Genomic DNA, 21,339 nt, shown 5'->3' with positions numbered 1-21,339 from the left:
CCAGGAAAGCCCCCGGGACTTACGCGCGTCCCGGGGCTTTGTGCGCGCTGGCAGGCTCGGCGCACGCAGGGGGAGCTTGGGGCAGGTTTTCGGGAGGTACGCGCGTATCTTACGCGCGTACCCCTTTGAAAATCTGCCCCTTTGTATGCGTGTATGGGGCAAAAGAACAGGTGCAACTTTTGGAAATCTCATCTGCGTGCGCTGTTACCCTCCCCTGATCTCTTCACACCCCAGGAACGCCTCTTTTTAACTTGGCTAGCTGTGCGCGTGCTGTGGAAGCCCGTAGCATACTTTCAGCCTGATAAAGGAGAGCCGTTTCAGACCGCCAGTTTGCCTGGCCAGATTGCTATTTCCCCAGATAAATGTCCGGGTTATGCGCAGTATACTATTTAAGGCATGCAGTGCAGCATGCTGACTCTTCACTGACACATTTTGGGAGGGTTTTGTTTGGTTTTTTTTTTTTAAAATCAGGGATGATTTACCCTGCTGCAGAAGCTGCTTCCTTATTTTCGGAGGCGACTCAGCCGTCTGCTCTAACTTCTTATCCTGGTTTATCCCATCCTAGGGGTTGCCAGTGTTAGGACCTCAGTTTGCTGGATGTTTAGGTGAGGAGGAGATGTGATGTGAACTTAGGGGAGGGTATTAAAGAGGAACATGAAGAAAGGTGGTTTTAGTGGGGTGGGGGAATTATCTCTGGGGCAGAATCCTGATTTCTTGCAGCTTTTAACTAACGTGGTCTCTGTCCTCAAGTGAACCTCGCCTAATCCTTATTTATTTATTTCCTAATTTGCAGAAACACTGGGCAGGTTTACAATAACATATAACATTAAAATACACAATTAATGACAAAACATATAAATAAATACTTAACAATCTCTTTCAAGCCTCCTACCCACCCCAATGGCTCTTTTCTTATATAGACTCCTAACAAGCCTCTCTCCTTGCAGCTTCATTTAATTAAAGTTGTCCCTTCTTCAGTTAATCCAGTGTTTCTCAACCTTTTCAAGCCAAGGCACAATGAAGTGCATTAATAAAAATGTTATGAGGCACACCAACCCCCACAGTGTGGACATGGAGAGCAAGCACTGAAAGCCCCACCAGTTTTTCTTCTAAATTTTGAAACAAAGGGAGAGAGAGGAAGCAGAGATACGCTTGAAGTCATCACCATGGCCCAGTATTCAAATGCAGAGGAAGGGAGAAGTCAGGGTGCTGTGGGCGGCTGCATGTGGCTGCCAGAGCTCCTCCACTGCTGCTGATCCCAACACTCAGTAAGTGGCATCCAGTGCTCAGTGCACGCTCTCCCTGTCTCACTCAACCTGGAGATAAGACAGAGGCTGGAGGGACTGCAAGGAGATGCTGTGTGTATTAAGGGGTAGATTTTCAAAAAGTACGCGCGCGCATCCATGTGCACGTGCTACCCGGCGCGCACACATGGACGTGTGCTCCCCGGCGCACACACATGGACGTGTTCTAAAATTCCAGGTAGTCGCGCACAAGGGGGGGGGGGTGTCTAATTTTGCAAAATCACGCAGCGACACATCGGGACCTTCCCCACTTCCCTCTCAGTCCGCTCCAATTAAGGAGCGGACTGGGAGGGAACTTCCCAACCCCCTCTCCTAACCTCCCTTCCTCTATCCCTTTCCTACCCTCCCTCTATCCCTCTCCTAACTACCCCAATTTTTTTTGTTTTACCTTTTGCTCCTGCAAAGGAGCAGGAGGCGCGCGATCCCCCGGCACAGCAGCAAATGGCTGCTGTGCCGGGCGCCTCTAGCCCCGCCTCACCCTGCCCCACCCCGCCCCCTGGACCGCCCCCTTTTAAAGCCCCGGCACTTACACGCATCCCAGGGTTTAGGCATGCGTAAGGCCCGGCCATGCGCGTAAACCCCAGGATTTACGTGCACCGGGGTCTTAAAATCTACCCCTATATGTGTCATATAAACTGGGGCCCAGCTCTCTCGGCCCTGCATGCTGCCCATTAAATTACCACCCACCAGGGCTCATGCTATAGCTAGGAAGAAGAGGCATACATGATTACACAGGTTCTCAGGAAGGAGCTCTTACATGTTTAAGAACCACCGTTGGAGATTCAAGCTGCTGAGAGCTGGTCTGGATTGGACCATCAGGCAGTGGTGACGTCTGTGGCACAGCTGAGCAGGTCTTTTCAGATATGCATACGAACAGAACAGTGGTCTCTTGTGAAGATTTGATGACCTTCGGAGTGAGGAAACTCACTCCAAGATGAGATTTGGACAATGTTCTCTCCACCTAGCTTGTTGTTGCCCAGGTAGAGTGTCCATCAAGCTAGGTGGAGAGAACATTGCCCAAATCTCATCTTGGAGTGAGTTTCCTCACTCCGAAGGCCATCAAATCTTCACAAGAGACCACTGTTCTGTTCGTACGTCTCATGTTGAATGTGAACGTGGCCCCCAACCCCCTATGCTCATACCTAATCCCCACCTCGAGTTACTAGGTGGGCCTACCATGGGGATACAAATACCTGTCTAGGGAGTAGGATCTATAGCAAGTCTCTCTCTCTCTCTCTCTCTCTCTCTCTCTCTCTCTCTCTCTCTCTCTCTCTCTCTCTCTCTCTCTCTCTCTCTCTCTCTCTCTCTCTCTCTCTCTCTCTCTCTCTCTCTCTCATTTGGAATTGTCGTGGACTGCAATAAACCTTTACTGGCCTCTAGTGCACAATGTAATGTGAATGAAAGGGTTGTAGCTATTAGCTGCACTAACACTGCGGCTGTTTCCCGCTTTACATATGCTTTGCCCCAACTCCACCCCCTGAATACCAAATTACAAATTTGCAATCACGTTAACGGCTGTTAGTGCAATTTGCAAATTTATCTCCCGCGGTAACTCCTTGGAAAATGACCCCCTAAGTTTTGTAGTGTTATAACGGGTCACGGAGGAATAATACTATTGCACAAAGTGCCCTGGAAAACGTTTCTAGAGGGAGCATGCAGGGCTGCATTTTCCATTAGGCAGAGTAGGCAGCTGCTAAGGGGCGCTGCCCCATCAGGATTCGGGATCCATTACTTCCTACCAAGGTTCCCTGTAAGGGGAGAGGGATTGGGCAATGCTGGACAGGGGATGGAGGTAAGAGAGAGAAAGAAACAGAGGAGGGTACTGCTAGGGCAGCAAGGAAAGAAATCTGACCCTGGATACATGATGATTGTTTCCATCCATTTGAAATTCCAAGTTAAGAGATAAGAAGCATTTTCTCATGTTCCTTTTAACATTCAGAAAAAAAAGTTTCTAAAATCCACTTAAAAATCATTAAGACTCATTAATGTAATATCTAATGGAGAAAAATGTCAAAAATAATTTGAGAGTAAATAAATCTTTCAACTTTGTGGCAATTTGCAATGTGCTTCTGTGCATCCCTGAACCTATTTCCATGGGAGAAATCAGATGGTCAAAGTGACCTAATAGGTAAAAAGAATATCACAGTTATTTTGCTGTTAGTGGTATAATGGCAGCTGGGTAAGGGGCACCTATTTTCATTTCCCTCATTTCGAAGCGAGAAAAAAATAACAAGTGTAAATTAGATTGCATGTCAGAGAAGGTTAAATCTTGTCACCTGCCCTTATGGACCTAAATTCTTTTTAACACTGAAATTTTAAAAGTTCTCTGTTTTAAAGTTTCACTATCTTAGAGCATGTTTTATTTTTTTGCAGCCATTCTGTAACATTTTAATGACTTTCAGCTAAACAGACAATACATGACAATATAGTGATAATGAGCAAACTTTGTTTCATGTTCAAGAATGTGAGGAAATAAGAGGAAATAATGTTTAAATAACATAAATAAAAATATATATATATATATTGTTAAGTGCCATGCCATTTTTTATGACGCTTATTTCCAGGGAGACAAGAACACTTAGATTTCTATTGAAAGCATAATTTTTTATTGAACAATATAAGTATTCTTGGGAGATGCTGTTGCCATGCCTCTGACAAACTGACTACCAGCATCTCATCATATACAGGAAGTGATCCTTCTTCTCCTTTTATGACCCTATAATTAGGCATCATAGGTGCAGCCAGCTTGACTGCCTGTCCAGATGTCCTAGGAATTCTGCAAGTCATTCTCAATAAGTCACTTAGGGCCAGATTTTAGTACCTACACGCGGTCATAGATTTGTGTGCACAACCCGGCACGCATAAATCTACGCCCAATTTTATAACTTGTGCCCGCATCCGCGCACATGTTATAAAATCCGGGGTCGGCATGCACAAGCCCTAGGGGAGTCCCGATGGCTTTCCCTGTTCCCTCCGAGGCCGCTCTGAAATCGGCGTGGCCTCGGAGGGAACTTTCCTTCCGCCCCCCACCCCACACCTTCTCCTCCCTCCCACTACCTAACCCGACCCCAGCCCTACGTAAACCCTCCCCTAATCTTTGTTTGGCAAGTTGTGCCTGCCTCTGGGCAGGCGTAGGTTGTGCGCGCCAGCCAAGTGCTGGCGCGCTATCCCCCGGCCTAGAGGCCCTACGAAGGCCTCTGGCCCCGCCCACGCCCTGCCCCTTTTTTCAAGCCCTGGGACTTACGCGCGTCCTGGGGCTTGAGCGCGTCCCCGGGCCTATGCAAAATAGGCCCGGCGCGCGTAACTCCCCTATGCGCGTAAATACAGCTAGATTTACGTGCGTGGGGCTTTTAAAATCTGCCCCTTATATAGCTAAGGCAGGCTAAGAAAACCGAAGATTCTGGGTCATTTTCTTTTCTCCATGTTGTTTTTCTGTTCAGGCCCACGCATCAATATATATGCAGCATATATATATATATATATATATATATATATACATACCGCATTTATTTTTGCCAGAGTAGTAGCCTAGTGGTCAGAGCAATGTCCCTGAACCAGGAAAGCCAGGATTCACTTCTCATTCAGGGATTGCTAAAGGTATATATATATGTATGTAAGGTGAAACCTTTTTATTGGGCTAATATAATACATTTCTAGACTAGCTTTCGAGACCAAATATTCCCTTCCTTGAGTCAGAATAGAATGAGTAAAAAATATAAGTGAATCATAAGAGGCAGTTGAAAGATAGTGTTGAGGGGAGAGTGTGAGAGCAGTAGGGAAAGGATGTGACTATACCTGTGGTAAGGACTCCTCTGTAATGTGGAGGACTGTTTGATGAGTGCATTTCAGTGTAGGTTTATGACAAGCCCTTCATTCTCTCTATCCGCATTTAAAATTGTTCCCTGGGGCAAAATAGTATTGGAAAGTTGACCATCAGAGTCTAATCATAATACCACTGAAGCTTTACTGGAGCACCAACCCTTTCAGTATCTCCTTCATATAACAATACTAGGCTGTGTCTAGAAGAGACTTATTAAAAAAATGTTAGGAATTCTTTCATTTAACTACATTTGAATTAATGGATAAAATGAAGGGGTATTATTAGTTTTGTAAATTAAAGAGTACTGCACTGCTTGGATGTAGGCTGACCAACATTTCCAGTTAGAAAAATCAGATTTGAAAGGGATCTAATTTCAATCAGGTTCTGTAACACAGGGTCTCTTCTCTCTGGTAATTAAAAAGTATACATTATGGCAATTTTGCTTTTATTTTTAGACTTTCAAGATCATTATGGGTTATATGTGTGTGTGTGTGTGTGTGTATATATATATTTTTTTCCAGCTTTCAGAATATTTTTCTTGTTTTGTTTCATTTAGAGTAAATTTCTGAATTTTCAGCATTGGTTTGAGGCAGCTTGATGAAACAGATTCACCAGAGAACAAAAGAATGTGTTTTCCATGGAAAACATTTATAGCTATGAATTAAAATCAGATCCCATACCTTAATATATTTCTAGGGACACTTAAATTGTAAAGATTCTCATGATTTGTGAACAGTTTGAACATTATGTACAAATCTGCCTGAAAGATATAATACACATATCTGTCCAGTTATATGTTAACAATTAGTTATGAAACCGGCTGTATCCTTCTCTGCCTGTCAGCCTGTAATAGCTGACCACATATGAATATAATTCGGTGTTTTGTTTTTTTCTACTTTATAACATAATGTAAATTATGCTGGGAATCATGACTCTGAGATTTACCTGTTAACAATCTATTTGCAGAACATAATCCTGACAGAGCTAAAACTGGCATTTTTCTTTTACAACTGTATCACACAACATCTTGGTGATAAAGAGCACTTTGAAGAGTTTGTTCAGATAACTTTGGAGTTAGCTGGATAAACCCTGAGATTTGAATATATGGCCCCATTAACCTGATAAAATGGAAGTGTTCTGGGGGCATTCTAGGGTGAAATTAACATAATCTAAATAACTTGTCTGGCTGAGCATGGATGTGACTCAAGCAGGGTTAAAGTTATCTGCATATTTGTACCCCTATAACTTTACCTTAACCAGCTTTATTCAAATGATATAGCCAGTGAAGTGGCAAAAATTTTTAAAAAAGCGGGCCTGCAAGATTTATCCCCCTACCTCCCATCCCACTAAATGTGTTAAACTAATGTGAGGAGTTATGCCCTCTTCCCCCCTCTCCTCCGAGCCCCCCCAAAAGATAGGAACAAAGTTGCAGGCCTATCTGCCTGATGAAGGCCCTCAACCCAACCTCCGTGCTTGCTTAAAAGACATCAGCCTCCTGGCCTCCTCCTGCCCCCCCCCCCCAGCACCCCCAAATCCCCCTCCCAGCCACCAGAATCATGGTACATCAGTACTGTTCCCAGTGGCTTTCGGTTTTCCAGAGCCAACAGTGCTAGAAGTATATAAGGTGAGTACAAAAGTACCTTCATTTGCTCCTGCTTTATAGCAGATGCAAAGTATACGCAAGGATTTCAGAATGAAACCCTCGTGAGTTCTTCACCTTCCCCATTTCCAGACCGGTTCTTTTTCCACATGACTGAAGAGTGTGTACTTTCTCCTGCTGAAGGGAGGACAATTTTCACATCTGGGAATTTACCCGGTAACTCCCTTTGTAAATTGTCCTCACAAAGACTATTAATAAGTGAAAAAAAACAAATGCTCAGGCAATTGGATGACTTGTACGCTTACCATGATCATTGGTACATTCACAAAATGTTCAATTTAATTGGTATGAATCTGTATGAATTTTGCACTTAGAAAAAAGTACTTGCACAAATGGCTGAGATAACTGCGCAGGTCAGCCAGTTGTTCAAGCATTTATTTTTCTTAAATTTGAAAACACAGCCCTTGGTGTGTTTTAGACTATACTGAAACATTTCCCACTTTGCATGCCAAGAAATCCACATCAGGTTTGTAATGAATCACTCTTGATTGCATTGTTGTCTCATATTTACCTTATACTTAGCCTCGATGCCTTCAGAGTGGACAGGAACCAAAATCTTTGTTTCCTGGAGTTATCTGGGGTTTTGCTGCCATTTTCTGTGTGATTGAGATTTTTCTGGCTTTGCATCTTGGAGCTGAGATGGTAAAGTACTGCTGGCTGACATTGGGGTTACTATAGAGATCACATCAAGAAAGGTGTAGAATGGTAATCACTTTGCCAAAGTTTATTAGTACTGGCAGTAGGGATGTACATTCAGATGAGTCAAATGTGAAATTTGATTTGAATAGGTTGATTTTTCAGTTCAGGTCATGCAAACCAAATTTTTCAGTTCAGGTCCCTCCAAAAATTAAAATCCTTTTCAGCTCATTCATTTCAGTTCCATTAAAGTCTGTGAGAAAAGCATAGTCAGGTGGATTGGAGCCAATTGGGAAAGGGATTAGGAAGAAGCAGGATAATCATGCTTCAGCATTTTTTAACCAGGTTATCTCAGGTGGCAGCTGCATGAATTGAATTAATCTATTTTTTAAGTGAAAGTGAAACTGAGCAGTTTAATCAGTCTGTGACCATTTTATTTTAGTCATTTTTCTATTGGATCTGAGAGTGAGAGAGAAGGCAGAGATTTTGAAGCTCCTTGCTTCAAGTTTCAATGTTCAAGAAAAGATTAGATTTAGAGGAGAAAGCAGGATGTGCTCTTTCAGTCATTGTTACTGTGTCCTAGCTGTTCTTCTAGCAGAAGAAGAAACTATAATTTCTCCATCAGAAGGTTACAGTGTAACTGTATATAAGCAATGTAACACTGCACTTCTCTTCTACAGCAAGCAGGTAGCATGTGTCAGTTTTTGTAAGAAGCATACAGAATGAGAAATTGATTTTCTATGGCAGCATATGCAGAGTGGCCAGTGACTAATTGTGATGGGGGAAGCTTGCTTTCTTTTTGTAAAAGTGTCAGTGACCCTGTACTAATTCATTTGTACTAATTATTTTGCCTTAAGTTGTTAGTGTACATAGTCAGCAAGCCTGCCTTAGAGTCTTCATGCCACTGTGCTTCCTGCCATTACCCTTTCTCTATGCTTTGGGAGTCTTCATGCCACTGTTAGTGCCCTGTGTCCCTGTTTTTCATGCCTTAGGTTGTTTATTCCACTGTTTGTGCCATTTTGTCTCGCATTTGATGCGTTGGGACGTTTAATGCAACTATTTGTGCTGCTTAGTGCTTTGTCCTCATGGTGGCTTGAGCTGTTCATGCTACTCATGATTGTCTCTGCTGGTGATGCCTGCTGGCAAGTAAAACTTGGACAGAGAACCCCAAAGTTAAAGTAAAGAACAGAATGTGTTCCTTCCCCCAGTGACTTTAATGGAAATGATTGAAACAAATGACCTGAATGAAATGAATTTGATATGAACTTGTTATAATTAGTGAGGTTTGGGTGGACCCTTGGACACTGTGGCAGCTGACCACGCCCACGGGGGGGGAGTCCCTTGAGGGGCCACAGGTCAGGCTCAGCTCTGGACACACAAACAGAGATTATGTCTTTATTTAGACAGTTTGAGAAACCACCAGAGGTGGCGGTAGTGAGAAGAAGATGTAGCCTGGCTGGGCTAGTATTCCCCAGGGCGCTGGAACAGCGGTTCCTCCGGTAGCAGTGCTGTAGTGGAGAGAACTGAGATAATGAGTACAATAGAACATTCACAGAGTCCCAAGTATGAAGAAGCCCCGAGACAGGGAGAGCTGGCCCTCGAGGAGCGAGTACCAGATCCCTGGAAGCAGAGAGACTTGTTGGCAAAGTACTCACACAGCGGTTCCACGTAAGAGTTGGCACTGGCGCTGGAACGGAGGCAGGCCCTCGAGGAGCGAGTACCTGGTTCCAGGGAGACAGCTCTGAGGAGTAGATGATGATAGTACTCACTGATGGTGTCTGTAGCGAATTCTTCCAAGTAGAAGAGAAGATACATGCAGGCAGTGAATCAGGGAACATGGGCCCTCGAGGAGTGAGTACCGGTTCCCTGATAGTGACCTGAAAGAAGCAAAAGAAGCCCCCGAGGAGCAGGTACCCCATTAGCAGAAAGAGTCCAATGGAAGTTGGAAGGCAGAGTAGCTGGGTACGGAGAGCGAATCCCATCCGTAAGAATCACCCTTGCTAACTCAACGGCTAGCAATAAACTGTAGGCTTAAATATCGGGGCAGCGTGACATCATCCCAGGGGGACACCCCTGAGGAACGTGCCAATGAGGAAATAAGAATGAGGGCCGCGCGGCGTGCACACCCTAAGGTACCTGTAGAACATGGTGGGAGGCAGCGCCCAAACCGGTCCGGGGACATCAGAGAAGACGGCAGGCGGACGCCGCGGCAGCCAGGCATCCGTGAAGAGCAAGAGGAGCTGCAAAAAAGGAAAGGTAGACGGAGTAAAGCCGTCGGGAAGTGACGGTCGCAACAGAACTAAACAAGACAGGAAACTGAACTGAAAATCTGGACCAAAAATGTTTTCTGTGCATACCCCTGCTGGGCAGGGCTGATATTCTTCCAGGTCACTGACCTGGAACTTTTTTGGAACTGCGGTAAGTTCCTTCCTTTCTTCCACTGCAGCCGAAGTGAAAGGTGGAGACCACCATTTTAAGAAAACGATCACTGGTGCTGTGCTGAAGTGCTGCTATAAATAATAGAGAGGCATAAGTGACAAACGTTTGGATTACTGGAAGGTGAATAAAGTTTGGAGCCTTGCTGGGTTTTCTACAATGCTGGGACATCTGATAACCCTGATTAAGTGTCTTGATGATACCTTACAGTTTTAGTTTCTTTAGTCTTTCTTTGGCTTGCAAGTTGCTGATCTGTACCCAAAGTTTTCTTTTAAAAAGATTATAAAAAAAAAAAAAGAAGAAGAAGAAGAATGGCACAAGTAGTAGAAATCAGTCGTTTCACATTTCCCGTGTCATGGAGCAGTGCTTCCCAAACTTTTCAAGCCCAAGGCACACCTACATTAACAAAGATGTTGTATGGCACACCAGCCTCCACGGGGCAGGCACTGCTGACATGGAGAGGACTTGTACAGTCAAAAGATGAGCTGCTCCACAAGTCTGTCTTCCAAATTTTAAAATAAAGCGAGAGAGGCAGTAGACACACACACGAACTTGTCGCAACGAGCCAGTTCCCTCTGTTTACAAGTCTGCAGAGTGCAAGCAGCTGCCTCGGGTAGATAACCTTGGCTGCCAGAGCTCCTCTATTGCTGCTGCTGCTGCTCCCAACAATCAGAATTTGTCACCGCCAGCGCCCAGTACCCTCTCCCTGTCTCAATCAGCCTGGAAGGATTCAAAGGCATATGCTCAGGGGGTGGAAGAAGAGGAGGTGCTGTGTGTGCTGGCTATCCATTCCCTGCCTGGTAGTCATTAATTACTACACTCCATACCTCATGCTGTAGCTGGGCAGGAGAGGCAGGAATAATTACACATGCTGTCAAGAAGAAGCTCCTACATGTTTAAAAGATACCACTGATGACTCCTGTTAGGTGTTGGTCTGGATCTGAGCATCAGGCAGTGGTAATTTTTCCATGGCTCGCTTGATCGAGACCAAAAGCACACCAGTGTGCCATGGAACACTGGCTGGGAAACACTGTGCTAGATATTAATAAGGAGCCAAAATTTAATAATTTGCATTCAAGACACAGCATGGTTAGTATTGATCTTTAAAAAAAGAAATGTTATACCATTGATTTGGTTACAGAAGATTTTTGCAGTGGAAAGCTTCAGATACTTTTTTAATAGTCGAAAATAAAAAAAAGCTAGATTTATATTTAAAACAGTTAATCAACTACATTTAAAAAGCAAACAAAAGCAAATAAAATCTCTAGAGAAGAACTGTTTTGCTATTTGTTCTCATGTAGTTTTCAAATCCTATTGTAATTCTTTTTGTCCTTTCAAAAATAATCTGTTCCAATAAAAAATATATTGTGAAATGAATGCCTCTAAGGTAGATGCAATATTTCCTGTTTTCCACAAGGTGGTGCTGCTGAAATAGATTGCCTTCTCTTGTTCTATACTGCCTGTCCTTACTGAGTGGCAGAAGGGAAGGTCCCAGCTGTCTGCTTTATCCTTACAATTCAAAAAGTAGTTTGATGTCGTTAAAAGCATATATTTCTAGCCTTATTTCAAAGAGTTATTTGTTTGTGAAGGACTTGGACCTCTTGTGAAAATCTTTGTTTTAACTGGGTTACTAGATTTGCCATCACGGTGGGGATAGACATCCAAACGCTACTTTGCCAGAGAAGTGGCAGCTGCTGAATATCCGGTTATACCATTTTTACCAGTTAGTCCACCAGTTCTCCCAGTCCTTCTCTAGGTCATCGAGAGCCTCCTGGTTCTTCAGCCTAAACTCTTCCCTCCCCCACCCCCACCCCCAAGTTCACCCAGACCTCCCACCCAGTCAGTGCTTCACAATAAAGGCATTTAATAGCAGTTACCCTAGAGTGGCTGTAAATATATATGAATAAGCTGCCAAATCCGCACGCATAACTCTCATAAAAAAGCAACTTAGATGTGTAAATGTTGGCCCTGACCTGAAATGCTGCTAGACCGCCCTTTTTTTTACAGGTGCATATTTCCACACGAACCCTTTCTTACGCGTGCATGTTTGAGGTTTACAGAATCGCATATTTGTGAGTTCATGCTCTTTATGCATGTATATGCTAATTTTTATACACAGAATGCTTTGAAAATTCACATTTAAGCCTTTACAGTTTTTCCCATATTGCACTTAATTGTAGATTGACAAATGGTTCATGATTTACAGGCTTACGGGTATTCTTAGAATGCAATTCAATACATTCCTGTTCTAACTGATTGTGATTTAGATAAAGTGATTCATTCATTATTGATCCAGGGACCTGTTTTCAAAAAGATTTCTCCTATTCTAGGTTTATGTAAAAACTCTCTTGATAACAGAATCTACAGTGATTATGGGACAATGGGATTTGCAACAACTGAGGCTGTCTCTGTCTTGAATCTTTTGTGCATTAGCATTAAACCTGGAAACAATGTAACATTTTAATAACGTTCCATAAACATTTTTCTTACTGCTGTGTTTTCTTACAGGTTGAAATCTGAAGACATGTCCAGTGACCCAGAGTCTTCTAGGTCCATTTCTCCAGGCTCTAAAGGCTCAGCAAAGAAACCAAAGGGTAAAGGGAAAAAACAAAGCACTGAAGGTGGCAAGAAAAAAGGTCAGCATAGTACTAGTAACATGGAAAGGGTGTGCAGTTGTGTCTGTGAACTGTTCTGCATTACAAGCAGTGCCCAAAGAAATTTTCCTGGAGCAGGAGTCCTCAGCCCAATCCTCGGGGCACACCTACCTAGTCAGTCAGGTTTTCAGGACATCCACAACAAATTTAAAAAAAAAGTGTGAAAAGTGGAATTATAAATCTAAATAAATAAATAAATATGCATGATATGGATTTGCATACAATGGAGGCATATTCATTGTAGATCTTCTGTAAACCTGAATTGTGAATTGTGTCCTGAGGACTGGCTGGAAAAGCACTCTTCTAAAGTATATGTTTTGGAAAACCTATCACCTTTATACAATTTGTCATAAACGCAAGGTCTCCTCTAAAAGACAAGAAGTAGATGCATGGATGCAAACTCCAGAGGCGTTTTTCTCCCCCAAGCTTTGCACCAGTTCTTAAAGGGAAAGCATAAGCATACTTTCCCCTTGAAAATTGCCTTGGGGGAAAAAAAGTATACACAGAGTTTTGTTATATAATGATTTGACCTTGCGTTAGTGCAAGGTTTTATTTTGTTTCTTGAATTTGTGTTATGTCTGTGAACTTAATTTAACACAAGGTTTATTTTCTACCTATGTAAATCGCTTAGTGTCTAACCATGTAAGCAATGAATAAATCTTTAATAAAGATAAAGATGTTATGTCCTTGATGGATTGTAAGCTGATATTTATTTAAAATAATTCCCATACTGCCTGGTCCAAGGATGTTGTAAGTCGCCTTGATCACTTTGCATGGGAAGGTGAGGTATGAATAAAATGGTGATGCTGATTTGCACCTGTTTTTCCTTTCCAAGCAGCTGTGTAGATTTGAAAATCTAATCTACATGTATTTTTCCCTTCCTAAAACATAACCATGCCCCCAAACCCACCATCTTTTTGCCCGGATAAATGTCTGCGCATTGTTGATCTCCTTCACACGCTTTCACTCAGGTAAGAAACAGGCAGTTCTCAAACTGCCATGGTATTTATTTATTTATTTATTTATTTGGTTGAAGCTTTTTTTATACCGACGTTCGAGGGACATCACATCGGTTTACATGTAACAGTTGGGGAAGCAATACATAAAACTAGATAACTTTACAGATTAAAAGGACGATGAAAAAGGAGGTGTAACAAAATATATCTAGATAAGGAGCATAAGTGCGAAACATTAAAGCATAATAAAAACCTGGATATGGAACAGGAAGAATAAACTGTAAATCGGCTTCTGAAAATTGCTCTCCATATTTAATATTTCTTTTTTTTTTTTAATTATTATTATTATGCCCCAGCAGTTTCCTTCTCCTCTTTTGGGCTTCCAACAAAATTGGAACTGGCTTTGCTAGAGCTACAGCACAACAAATCTTTGTTCACAACCACCCAGTGTTTTTCTGCATGAGGGGAGTGGAAGTGGTGGGATTCAGATGACAACCAATGTGGACCCTGACTTTTGCGGTCTGGGGTACTGATTTGCACACAAAAAGCACAGGGCAGCTTCTGTGGTCAAGTCCATAAGCAAAACATGCCAGCACCTTCTGAAATTTCAAAAAAGGCTCATCACCCAGTAAAAATGTTCCTAGCAGCACATTTTTATGGGCTATCCTAAGGCTCGGGAAGAACTGCACAGCGCGGCAGATGCTACCATAAGAAGCTTGCTGGGCAGACTGGATGGACCATTTGGTTCTTTTCTGCCATCATTACTATGTTACTGTGTTAAATTTTGACCCTCTCCAGCCTCCTATTAGCCCAGCCCTCACAGAAATAGCCCTCGGTGAGAGGCTATAATCACATCTCCCATTACCACAAGATCTACCACAAATCTGGCTGCTTAAGTATCATTGCCTTTTAATTATTTAGTGGAATGGCTGGGGCTCCCACCCTCCCCCAGAGCTGTGAATACTACTGCACCTTGATGCATCCCCTACCCCAGCCAGCCCGAGAAGCAGAAACTGGGTTTGGGAATGGAGCTCCGTTCTTCTGCATGGTATTATATTAAATAATGGTGGTTGTGAACAAAGATTTGTTGTGCTGTAGCTCTAGCAAATAATGGTATTATATTCAATAAATAAATATTGAACTCTATTTTATGATATGCTAATTTTATTGTATTTTTTGTATTTAGTTTACTATGTCTAGTTTAACTGAATTGTACACCTTATTTTTATTGTAAACCGATGTGATATATACTTTGAACGTCGGTATATACAAACAAACAAATAAATAAATAAATATTATTATTGCTATTTGTATAGCACTTTCCAGGCACACAGTTGACAGTCCCTGCTCCTTGGAGCTTGCAATCTAGTCCAGACAGACAAGGTGCACAGAGAGAAACACAAATAAGGGCTTTGAAATAAGAATGAGTATCACACAGCACTGTTATTTAGCCATTGGGCCAGACCATGCTTGCTTTTTAACCATATCAAACACAATTATTTAATTTGTGGGAATGTGAATTATTTAAAATTAATAAATCAATAATTTATGCTGATATGGTCCTTCCACAGTGTTGATATTTCTGTAAATTTCTGTAATGGCAGATAATGCATTGACTTCGTATTTCTGTTATGATTTATGGGCTCAAATCACCCAAATTGAGGACTTAGAAACATTTCTGGCAGAAAAATATTTTACCATGAGAGAATAAAAATATTGAAATTCTGTTACAAAAACAGAATCGGAGGCCTTGCATATCTCAAAAAAATTGAATAAAAGCCCTTTTTGCTTCTTAGACCAGTCTCCACTTTGAAACATGCAATACATTATCTCCTTTAATTATAATATGCATGAACCTAATTATCCTTTTTCTGGGCAAACCAGAAAATTTGATAGGCAAGCTAAACCCAGAGCAAATGAGAACTGAAACAATATAATTACTACAGAAAAAGTGTTACATAATTTTTTTCAGTCAATAAGCAGGCTAAATTAAGCATGATATGTGGATGATGTCATCCAGCGGCACCAAATGGACTCAAGTCTCCAAGCTTGTGAGCATTCAGCTTTACTGAGCATGTGCAGGAACTCCTGTGCAGTCATTGCCTCAAGAGACTCCTCAGTCATTGTTTGTCTGAGTTAAAGCACAAACATGTACTCTGTCTCTCCTTACATTTTTTCTAGAATTATCAAATTCTTCATTTTTCTCTAAATTTGCTTAATTTCTTGTTGCCTAGTTGTCTCAATGACATTCCCAACAGCACTTTGCAGTGCTATAAAACATTTTTAAAAAAGTGAGAGAAGAAAGTTTTCTACAGAGGTAAAGAACAGATGTTCTATCTCTCTTCTTCTCTTAAAATCATATCAGGGAAAAAGAAAACCACGGTTAGTAGCTTCAAAAATTGTGTTTGTGGCCAGGTGATGTCCATGACCAATGGACATGAACTGTATTACCGCTACTTGGGGTCTGACCAGAATCAGGCAAACTGCTGGGCCTGTAGTCGGATGTTCCCACGTCTTAGCGGTCTAGAGCAGCAAAAATAGAGAATCTAAGTCGATCTTGTAGAAGTTGTAGCAAATCGTCATCCTGGCGTGCAAATTCCTCTGCCTAGCAAGAAAGAGAGTTGAGCCAAAGCTCCTCAAAGATCCCTCACTGGTGCAGGCAGCAGACATGAGATCAAATTAAAATGGCCACCATGTGTTGAAGTCAAAATGGTGCCATTTGGCATAGTCTTCCTATGCACTGAAGAAGCATAAGAATTGAGGTGCATCAGCACCATCAGTGCATGGAGTATCAGTGCAAATGGTGCAGAAAAAAACTGGCTCTTTGAAGCATGATGCATAGATGTAAAGAGAGGTGCATGGTGCACTGACACACCTGACCCATGGTGCATTGAGGTCATTGGTGCATGGCGCATCGATGCACCCAATGCTCAGTATATCAAAATACTCAGCGCATGGTGCTTTGAAGGCCTCAATGCACAGTGCATCAAAGCACGCAACACATGGAACATCAAGTTAATATGGTGCATTGAAGCACCCAATGCATGGACCATTGATGCAGCATGGTGCATTGATGCATCCAGTACCTGATGCAGCAACGCAGAAGCATCTATTACACTCTTTGCTCGACTCACCTCCCTTGTTTAGGAGACAACCTTTTTGGGTAAAAGCTATAAGAAACAGTTTCTCAAATAAAAGAACAGAATGTGGCAGTTCAATCTTTGTCCACTGCACCAGATCCACCAACCACATCCAGACGATCCTTCTTCTTCTACAAGAGGCATACTACCAATGACGTCCTTATCAGTATAGTCTACCACCCCTTAGAGTTGCACAGACAACAGCATCAACAGCCTCCAATTAGATTTTACCAGAGGGAATTTTAATCCATGTTTTTGATCTTGAATATCCTGGAGAACCCTAACCTAGAGGGTGGCAGAAGTCAATTCTTTCTGGGAGCATGGCATCAAATCATGACAGACAAGTGGGTCCTCAAAATTATACAGTATGGATACCATGTACATTTTTTCACCTTCCTTCCCTTCCATATCTCAGAACTCTCCTTCTGGATCAAGCACAATTACCTCTTCTTTGCATGGAGGTATAAGCTTTTCTCCAGCAGTAAGCCATAGAGCAGGTCCCAACCTCACAAATGAAACAAGGCTTCTACTCTTGTTGCTTCCTAATTCCCAAGAAGTCAGGAGGATTGAGACCCATTCTAGAAACTCCTGAACTGCTACCTGAAGTGGGAGAAGTCCATGATAAATTTCCTCAGACTGGATGTGCCCACTGGATCTCAAGAATGCATATGCACACATCCCTATCCACCTCACGTGATAGCGCTACCTTCACTTCAAGGTGGATTCTGCTCACTGCCAGTGCAAGGTATTCCTGTTCAGCCTTTCAGCTGCTCCTAGGGTCTTCACCAAATGTCTTGCAGTGGCAGCAGTCCACCTGCGACGTCAAGGAATCCAGGTATTCCCATATCTGGACAATTGGCAAATACCGGCATCCTCTCAAGAAAGGGTATTCCAAGCCCTACATACCCCCAGCTACTACAGAACCTCAGATTCTTAATCAACTTTGAAGAATCCATCTTGGTTCCAACACAACAAATCCAATTTATTGGAGCATGGGATAGATTTATTACAAAAGAGAGCATTCCCACCCTTTGACAGAGCGTGAATGCTATATATGTTGGTTTGAAACCTTCTGTCACTTTTTTGGGCCACATGGCTGCAGCACTACACGTTTTCTCACTGACCTGACTATACATCCATAGGCTACAGTGAGGCCTATGCACCCAGTGGAATCAGTTCACTCAACCACCGAGCATAGTAATTCACATTTTTCAGGAGATAAAACAGGAACTAATCTAGTGGCTGCTTCCTTGCGTCCTTTGGGATGGAGCCCCCCTTCAACCTCTTCCTTATCAAGTCACCTTGGTGACTGATGCCTCCACCAAGGGATGGGGGGCACATACACAGTCCTGTTGGATACGGGAAATTTCAGACTTTAAAACCTCATTCTGGGTGACTGACGCCTCCACCAAGGGATGGGGGGACACATACACAATCCTGTTGGATACGGGAAATTTCAGACTTTAAAGCCTCATTCTGGGTACTAAACTGTTCATTGTCACACAGTAACTTTTTATTCAGGGCACTAGTAATTTTTAGCTTCAGAAGTCAATCAGCTTCATGCTCCTCATTCCACTGCTTGCCAATGGGGCAGAAGATAAAGCACTGAGACGTGTGGCCCATGCTTTCACACTGTCTAACTGCAGCCACAGTAAGGCTGAACTCTGTTGTTTTTCATTTCTACTGACAAAGGTGTTGAGAAAAGAATATTCTAGATCCTCTAAAGAATTTAAATCTACCATGACATTAGGATCCAATGGGTTTTTCCCACAAGCTGTTGTGGTTTCCGAAAGGTATTTCCCCCGTGGTTCTGCTGGTACTACCTTACTATCTTTTGGACTCTTAACAAATGACACTTTTTGGGATCACATGATGCTAAATTTAAATACACACAAAATGCTGTACTCGGTATGTTTTCTTAAGGTCTGTCCTGTATTCTGCAGATAACTAGAAAAATCAGTAACACAAACTACACAATACCAAAACAAACAAATCTGGCTGTCACAATAGAAAACCAATAAATACTCAAACCTTAAAGTATCCCACCCTCGTAGCCATTTATAGTAGATTCTGGAATGAGCTGTTTGTCTTGTGCTCAAACAGACTAAGCAAATAATAACAATCGCTATGTCTTATGAGAAACAATGAAAAGATATTTTTTTCTGTATGATATATGTACAGAACAGTTGCTTATGAGAACATCTGAAACAAATAACAAAACAATATACAATAAGCAAGAGTAAATTCCCTAACTAATGGGTATAATTCTATACAAAAGTCTAGCAGAAGCTGTCACCTTTCCTAGAAAAGAGTCTCCGGCCTTCCTAAATGGTGAGTCAGCTAAGCAAGTTCTCAGTTTGGAGACAGGTCAGTACTGGAGATCCCTATTGGTGCAAGATTTGTCAGTCTATCTGTAAAAATTGGCTGTCAGCAGAGAATCTGTCTCAGGCTTTTTGTACTGAGGTTATATGTCCTTTGGAATAGGATATGTGCTGTTTGGATTTCTTTGTTTGGCTTTCCTGAAATATTGCCAAGCTACTGATAAGAAAAACTTACTGCATATGTTCTCTAAGATGGTAGACTTCTTGTCTTTATCTACTGCTCCTAATCACCATATTGTGACCACTATCTTTAAACCTAACACATCTGGGTAGTTGCCAGATGTTTCAGCTCTCAGCACTAGTAAAGTTTATGCTATATCTCCATTTTGTGCTGGGTGACCTTGAAGTTTACAGGCCTCACGTTAGAGAAAAGGAGGGCAGTATAGCAAAGGAGGAGTTGGGGGAAGCTGCCTAACATCCCATAAGCTTATATTTTCTTTCTGTGTTATCTTTTCTTAGAAAACAATATGCAATACTCCCTAATAAGCTATGTGCTGACCAGGTGCGCAGTAATTTATTTATTTATTTATTTAGCATTTTTCTATACCGACCTTCATGGTTAAATACCATATCAAATCGATTTACATCGAACAGGGATAGAGAACTATAACAGAACAACTTTTTTTTTTTTTTATTCGGAAGGAAAACAAAAGTTACAATAAACAAGGACTGTAAACTTGGAAGCTTGGACAGCTGGAAGAAAAGGCCTGAGGAGGGCAATAACTTATGAACAAGAGAGTCATAATGGAATTCGGGCTAGTCCTAGATAGCTTATTATAGGAGGTACTAATGTATATGAAGTCTAAGCTGTACTTTCTGTGAATCTAGGGGGAAAAGGTGGGGGCCGGAGGAGACTGTAAAGCATGAAGCAAAAACTGTTTTCTCGGTAACACAAAACTACATGCAGTCTTTATAAACAAATGATAACTATATGACTATTTTTCTCTCATAAAGCACAAAATTACACATTAATACAAGGGCAAGTCTTAATTTTAATGTAAGTTTATTATGTTTTCAGGTAAAAAAGTTGATGAAGCTGTAGAACCTACAGTAAGCTCAGGTAAGTTGGAGTACTGCTCAGGATTATTTACCTTGTTTCAAAATGTTTTACTGTTATGGGAGTCTAAAACTCAACATCCATAACTAAATGGAGTTTTTTCATGCTCTGAATAATTTTATTATCTTTTAGAATTTATCAAAAAGAACTATTATGGGTTAACTGGGGGTCAGTGTCTAGAAAGGGAAGGTCTTGCACTAAGGTTTGCTGAAATAACTAAAAGCAAAACAGTGGATCTAAATCAGTTCAAAAACTGCATATCCACAATTCTACAAAACTACTGAGTATAAATGCAATTTTTATATAATGGTCTCACATAAATACGTCAGCTCACTATCTGCATGCAGTGCTTCAGCACAGGATGTAATAATTTACCATTAAATGTATGTCCAAATCTTACTATAATTCTAATAAACTTTAATATAAATTCAAATGAAAAATTTGAGGCACAGCACTAGCAGATGCACAAACCTGGCTCTGTGTTTATCCTGCCTACATTGGAAATATCTGTAATCCTCAGGTTTTCACATTAAGTATTCCTGCATGATCTTCTACATATTTTCATATTGGTTTAAACTTTTATTACATTTTTTACATTCATTTCCCAATGTAGACATTACTGTTGATGAATCATGGCCATATTAGGACTTTATTTGATTGAATAGTTAAAGCAAGTTTTTATATTGTGTTTTTATATTGTATAATGATATTCTTGTGTTTATATGTTTACATTTTGTACATTTTGGTTTTTAGTAATTTGTTTACTAGAGATTGTAAGGATATTTATCCTAATTTCTGATATTTTTTTGTTCTATTGATTAGCTTCACCCCAATTAAAACACGAATCAGATTGGGAGCTTCCCCTGTTCCGATCATGCAGAGCTAGGAAGTGTTGTTGTATCCTGTGATAGTGCTTGTAGGCCCTACACGTGATGTGGGGAAGATCTTTCCCAGGGAAAATGTCTGTTTAAAAGGAAGGAACTTGCAAGATCTAATCCAGAGTCTAAATGTGGGCCAGGGTTGTATTTCAGATGTGAGCACTCATAGAAAATTGGGAAGCAGATGGAGACAGAAAACAACGTGAGCTCTGTCGTCACCCTATATAGAACCCTATACGGCCTCAGTTCTCCAGCATTCTCTGTCTTCAGCAATTGGTAAATGGATGATGCCATGCAGCTGTGACTGCCTAGAGGAAGAAGTGTCTGTTTTTGGGGTATGGCCCTAAGGGATCACTTCGCTTCAGCTGAGCAGGGCCAAGTGGGGGAGGGGGAGTTGGTGGCCCTTTACCTATGCTG

General features: G+C 41.7%; 1 protein-coding gene across 2 annotated transcripts in view; it reads left to right on the top strand.

Moving 5' to 3' along the window:
* The window catches only part of WDR63 (WD repeat domain 63), a 131,332-nt gene that overhangs the window by 11,688 nt on the left and 98,305 nt on the right, over positions 1–21,339 (top strand). For both annotated transcript variants that reach the window (XM_029618353.1, XM_029618352.1), the window contains exons 2-3: positions 12,365–12,492; positions 20,006–20,047. In XM_029618353.1, coding sequence (XP_029474213.1) covers positions 12,381–12,492; positions 20,006–20,047 — 154 coding nt within the window. In that variant the 5' untranslated portion in view covers positions 12,365–12,380. The remainder of the gene's footprint in view (positions 1–12,364; positions 12,493–20,005; positions 20,048–21,339) is intronic.

This window comes from Rhinatrema bivittatum, chromosome 10, assembly GCF_901001135.1.
Source record: "Rhinatrema bivittatum chromosome 10, aRhiBiv1.1, whole genome shotgun sequence".
Classification (NCBI taxonomy): domain Eukaryota; kingdom Metazoa; phylum Chordata; class Amphibia; order Gymnophiona; family Rhinatrematidae; genus Rhinatrema; species Rhinatrema bivittatum.
The sequence above is the reverse complement of the archived record's forward strand: the minus strand, read 5'-3'. Positions and strand labels throughout refer to the sequence as shown.